The sequence below is a fragment of the Macrobrachium nipponense genome, chromosome 8, assembly GCF_015104395.2.
Source record: "Macrobrachium nipponense isolate FS-2020 chromosome 8, ASM1510439v2, whole genome shotgun sequence".
In the NCBI taxonomy this organism is placed as follows: Eukaryota; Metazoa; Arthropoda; class Malacostraca; order Decapoda; family Palaemonidae; genus Macrobrachium; species Macrobrachium nipponense.
This window is the reverse complement of record NC_087203.1, coordinates 6,237,070-6,243,358: the sequence shown is the minus strand read 5'-3', so window position 1 is coordinate 6,243,358 and position 6,289 is coordinate 6,237,070. Positions and strand designations below refer to the sequence as shown.

At 33.2% G+C, this 6,289-nt stretch overlaps 1 protein-coding gene across 1 annotated transcript; it reads left to right on the top strand.

Moving 5' to 3' along the window:
- Nucleotides 1-954: 954 nt before the first annotated feature.
- Nucleotides 955-1,735, top strand: LOC135223209 (neuropeptide-like protein 33). Its single transcript, XM_064261710.1, has 2 exons — nucleotides 955-1,004; nucleotides 1,397-1,735. Exons 1-2 carry the CDS (start codon nucleotides 996-998, stop codon nucleotides 1,637-1,639), a joined length of 252 nt encoding a protein of 83 aa, XP_064117780.1. The 5' UTR covers nucleotides 955-995; the 3' UTR covers nucleotides 1,640-1,735.
- The last annotated feature ends 4,554 nt before the right edge of the window (nucleotides 1,736-6,289 follow it).

The following is a 6,289-nucleotide window of genomic DNA, read 5'->3' as shown; positions in this document are numbered from 1 at the left end:
GGACGTGGTTCGATCCCATGAGGGGAAGAAAATTATTATCAACTAAAATTCCCTTTGGTACATATATGGAAAATATATCAATTCCGAGGTAGAGCGAATTAGATATTAAAGGACATTTGTAGCTCGAATGATATATATATATATATATATATATGTAATATAATAATATATATATACATATAATATATATTATATATATATATATATATGTATCTATTAATATATTAATATATATATCCCTTATATATTTATCTAATACTTATTATATATATATATATTGTATATATATATTAATATATTATAACATATATGTATATTATATATACTAATATTTATTAATTATATTATGTACATATATATTATATATATTTATCTATATATATAATAATAAAATATATATATATTGTTATTGTATGTAGGTTTGATTTGGTGTGGTGAAAGAGGTTCTAAAAAAAAAAATCCATGGACGACCATAATTCTGTTCAGTCAGGTTAAGGAAATGGGTACGATTCACTTAAAGCGGAAGAAAGGCCTTGTTAAGGTAATGATAATCACTAGGAAGGAATGTGAGGAAGAACCAGTAATCAACGCCACCTCTACGGGACAGTTCCCCGTTGGGTTTTGGCCCGATGTCGTCATCAGTACGCCCGAAATTTTCCATCTACGCCGATGTCTCGGAGGCAAAAATGATATTGCATTATTGATATTCACAATCGGCAAGGGATTGATTGATTGATTGATTGATTGAGAGTTATCTGGCGTCACAATACAATCGGCAAGGTGTAATTTGCATGAACAATAAAGGGTACTTTACATTATAGCCATGAAAACTTCTACGGACGTTTTACAGCGGTTTCTTTTAAATAAGATTTAAAATAGAGATCGTTGGCAACTCTATCGAAGAGACGGGTTTCTCGTATAAATGGAATCGTCTCGATGCCCGAAGGTGAACAGTTTTCTTGAATCCACAAAAGAAACAACACATCCTATTCAACATGCAAAAGGTACGATTTCTACTAGAAATTTTATTATATAAAACTCTCAAACATTCCTGCAACTGATAGAGTTTATGATGTGTAATTCAATTCAAGTTAATCGTCTAAATTTCGCATGTTCTCTCAGGTCTCTTTTAAATAATAGTGAAGTTTTAATCCAAATGAACATTGCACTTATAAAGTTTTACGAGTGAATGGACACGAAGATATGCTCATAATTCCTCGCGTTGAATAATAAACATTCATATATCTAAACGGAAAAAAACACCCTTTTGAAGTACTACCATTGCAAGTTATGCAGATTCATGGCCATTCTCAGCGTAGCTTAGTTTTCAATATATTGAACCCAACTTGATAATCATTCAAAGTTTCCTCTATTGATTCCTTTGTTCCTTTTGCAGATCAGCGTTGCCCTGTTGACGTTGGTGGCCCTTTTCACCCTGATGGAGGTCACTGGAGCCCTGCCAGCACCCGAACCTAGCCGGCGCTTCTTCTTTGGAGGAAGTCCCTATGGCTTCGGCGGTTACGGCTACAGACCCCACGGATTCGGCTTTGGCTACGGCGGATATGGCGGTGGCTTTGGAGGTTTTGGTGGTGATTCGATGGATTTGGAGGATTTTACGGTTGATAAACATCTTCCCTAAAGATATCTTATGATGAAGAATCATGGACCACAACCTTCTCTTTCTCAGAAACTCCTCTAAAGTGTAGAATCTATATTTATATGAAATAAAACCCTATTTTCAAGCAAACTTTTAATACACCATCCTAATTCCAGTACCTGTCGAATCAATACTTTTTTTTTAAAGATTCCAAAATTTGGGAATCTGGAATAACTACGAGATTTTCTTCCAGTAAGTAAATAAGATGAATGAAATGGCGAAGATGATTGATAACGGCGAATATCAAAGGCCTTAGTGAACTCTCAAAATGCCAGTTTTCTCGTTTTCAATGGACATTCCACTAAAGAAGTCCATAAATTCCTAGTTACAGGACTGCTCCTTCTGTAGTTGTCCAACCTGAGGAAAAAATCACACAGACAACAACCTAAGATGAACCCTTCACAGGATCAAGAGAAGTGCTAAGCCAAAATGTGACCAGAGTAATCTCTGTACCTTCGTCTATTAAAATAGATGGGTGTAATCCTCCCTCGTTTATAAGGAATAGATTTTTACAATAACCGGGTTGTTCTGGAGGCATGTGTCACCTTTTTGTACTCCAATTTCAAGTGGGATGTGTGGGTCCCAAACAAGATGTAAAATGGCCATTTTGATAGCATTATAGACGTTTCGTCCTTCAACTCTGATAGGAAAGCTTTGAGAATCAGCTCAGATGTCCTTAAGAGTTTAGGATTTTTTTTTTTTTTGTTTTTTGAACGATTAGTTTTTCATCCAGTTGGACTGAATAAAAGGATTTTGGTAAGTGCCAAAAATCAAGTTCTAGTGGTTGGAGTTATGATGATTGTATAACTGTATATGTTATATTACATATGTATATTCATAAGCATTTATATGTCAGATACACAGGTGTCGTCTTTCTAAAAAAAATGTACCATGTAGCTCAATATTACATATATTTACAAGTACTCAAACACTACAACTGTGCCTTAAAGGAAAAATAAACAATTAAATCCATACCTTTTATTTACACCATGAGTAATGTTCATTTTATGGATTACAGAAAGTGAATAAGGGTCATCAAATTGAAATACCTGTGAACTCACCCGGACACTTAGTCAGTCAACTTTGTCACTTCCTGTGATGATTTTGTGTTTGAGGTTTTGAGAATAATAAAGAAACCAACCGAGTTTCACGACATCACTCTTGGCCTCTGTCAATAAGTTTAACGTTTGCCCTTCATGTACAAAGGGGTTGCAAATGAGTGAGATTTTTACTTCAGTCATTTGAAATTAAATTTATCCATTTATCTTCATCGTTAGTGAGTATAGAAGGTTCAAAAGGAGATATACATTTGCTGTTCGATGGAGAATGTTTTCAACATTACATTTCTGCTATTTCATTCGTGCAGTACCACATTTGAATGTTCTGAGGATACATTCGACAGCTAGAACAACCTCGTGCCTATGGGTTTGAAGATTAAAATGCTTATTGAAATGATCAGGGGAAATCAGCTGAATTGCCTTATTTTACAGCTATTATTTTATGTCAATCATTTTCATCAGATATTTTCTCGTGCATTCCCCTTTTTTGTCACAAGGGCAATGTACGCATAAAAGGGAATTTACGTTTCCGAAATGTTTTCATTAAGGACTTTATTTATTTTAAACTAATGGCGAGTTAACATATACCTATAAAGATTAACCTGGAAAAGAAGTGAAAGTAATAAACTTAAACATTATGTTCGCTGATAAAAAGTACCTATACCCTTTTCCTTTTCCTGTAAAACTCTCATTTGTGCGTAACTCACTGAAAGCTCAATTGCTCTTAATATATATGACATATTTGCTTCTTATAGTTCATGTTTTCATTTACTAGTATTTATTTCTCTCCCCTTCATAATTTGGAAACAATTCCGTTTATCCATAAAAGTATCCGAGACTTTTCAGTCGAATGCGTAACTTTGTAACGAGGGAATCCTCCGTTCACGTTTGCATTTTCACATCAAGCTTCCATTTCTGCACAACTCTTCCCTTGTAAATCTTTGTGTCATTTGTCTGTGCCTTTTGGCTTTTTGATGAAATCACTTCCACATTTCCGGACAAGTAGCAATATTGGGCCCTTGAGATACTTAGAGTATTGTAACCTTTTTTTCTTATTACAAAGAAAAAAAATATGCCTGCTGCTTATGAATCTTTTTGATTATATATATATATATATATATATATATATAAGTGTGTATGTATATATATATATATATATATATATATATATATATATATATATATAAATTTTATCTTACATACATATAGAAATATCTTTTATCACATAAAGGCAGCATTTTACTATACATACACGCACACAAATATATATATATATATATATATATATATACAGTATATATTTATATATATATATATATATATATATATATATATATATATATATATATATATATATATCATACACGTAGAAATGTCCTTTTATGAGATGAAGGCAGCATACGACTACTCATATGAGTAGTAAAAGTTAATAATCGCTTCAGCGAGTTTTCAGAGATTTACATGAAGGTATTTAAATTTTGCGTCAACAGGTTCTGTATTTCATTATTGCCTGCATTCGGTGTGTCCGTATCAGCTTTTGTGAATTTATCATCAGGGAAAGCAAGCCTGTGTCCCATATGAGATATATAATGACGATTACGATAACATTCTCAAGCCTCTTCGTCCTTCGGCTCTAACAGTACGCTTTGAGAATCAGCTCAGACGTTACTACTTAGGAAATATAGAATTTTTTTTAAAACAAGTTAAGTGTATAGAACTTGTGATGGAAAATATAACTTTATATGTTAATAAGATATATATTATAAGCACACATTTGTTTGGAAATAGGTGTTGTCTTTCCCAAAATGGTATTGTGTAGCACAATGATACCAAATATTAACGAGGACTAAAAAAATAATAGACTCACTACCCAACAATTCTGTCATACAAAAAAACTAAACGACATCTAAAGGCATATCAAAATTAATCCATACCTTTCATTCATAAGAAAAGAATCTTCATTTTATGAGCTATGTACCGTGAATTAGGTTATCAAATTGGAATGTGTATAAACTTACTCTGGCGTCTTTGAAGCTTTGTTGCTTCCTGGGAAGATGTGCTGTTTTGGTTGTTGAGAATAATAAAGAAACCAACACACGCCGAGTCTCATGACGTCCCTTGGCCTCTGGGAATAAGTGTACCTTACTCCCTTTATGCCCAAAGGTTGCCAAGTGATCTGAGATTTTTAATTCAGTTAGTAGAAATGAAATTCCAAAAGTCTTCTTCAGCATTAGTGAATTTTGGATATTTAGAAGGAAATATTCATTTATTATTCTATACGGAATGTTTTCAATGTAGGAATGAAATTAGATGAAAGTCACATTCATTTCCACTTTTTTGTTATTGCGGTATTAATATACTCGACTGCTGGAACATCTTCCCGAATTTATGTGTGAAGGTTAAAATGTTTATTGAAATAATAGAGTGGAATCACTTAAGATTACCTTATTTTACAACCATTTTATTGTGTCAGTAAGTTTCATTAGATATTTTCTCCTGCATCCCTGCTTTTTTTACTTTTGGCTAATGTGAGCATAAAAGGGAATTTACGCATCCAAAATATGTCCAGGAACCCTTTATATCCAACTGATGACGTATAAAGAGATACCTTTGAAGATTAGCTGAGAAAGACTTCTAGCAACAAACATGATATAGTATTTACCAAAAAAAAAAAAAAAAAAAAATAAAAAAAAAGGGACAACTACCACAGAAACATCAATTACTTTCCCTGTTTGACCTGTTCTTTACGGAAATCATGTTCTCGTACCTATATTTATTTCTTTCTTCTAAATTTTCAGACAATTCCGTTCTTCCATCAAAGTATCAGGGATGCTTCAGTCTAAGACATACTCTTATACCTTGGTAATCTTCAACATTCTTTGCGTTCTTATGTAAACTTTATGTTCGTCATATTATTCTTATTTCAACTCTTATACTATCAACCATCCTGACGTTTGCCTGCAATGTTTGATGAAATATCTTACAGGCAACGTTCAAAGAAAAACAAGGCATGATCCGACCTCCAGCTTACTCAGGGCGCGTGATAAAATTTGCGTCCTGTAGTGTTTAACACGAACATAATTTATTTTTTATATTTTCACTCTCATAAATAAATCATAAATACCCTATCCTAAAATTCCTGTATTTTCAACTCAACATGAAACACCTTTTTCAGGCCGTTTTAGTCTCTTCCATAGGGATTTCCTATCCCCTCCAAATAACAACTGCAACAAAGCAGTTTGTAGGCTTACTCCCTGAGTAAGCAAAAAGAAAATCTGTTCGAATGAGATACTTAGAATTTTCTTATCTTTTCATTATGACAAAAGATAACACCTTCTCACGTATCTGTGGCTAACCGTACTATAATTCATCAACCAACTTCAAGATAATACACTTACTTTTCTAGTTCACAAATGCTAAAAGAATTTAATGACACGAAGATTTCCTTTTCTTCTCATTTCTATGTCCCTCGTAACTACTTTTCCAAAATCCCTAAAGTAGGTCTTGTTAACCGGTATTCCAGCAACATTCAGGCGAGGTATGGACCCCGAAACCCCATCGAAGTTCCGATGCC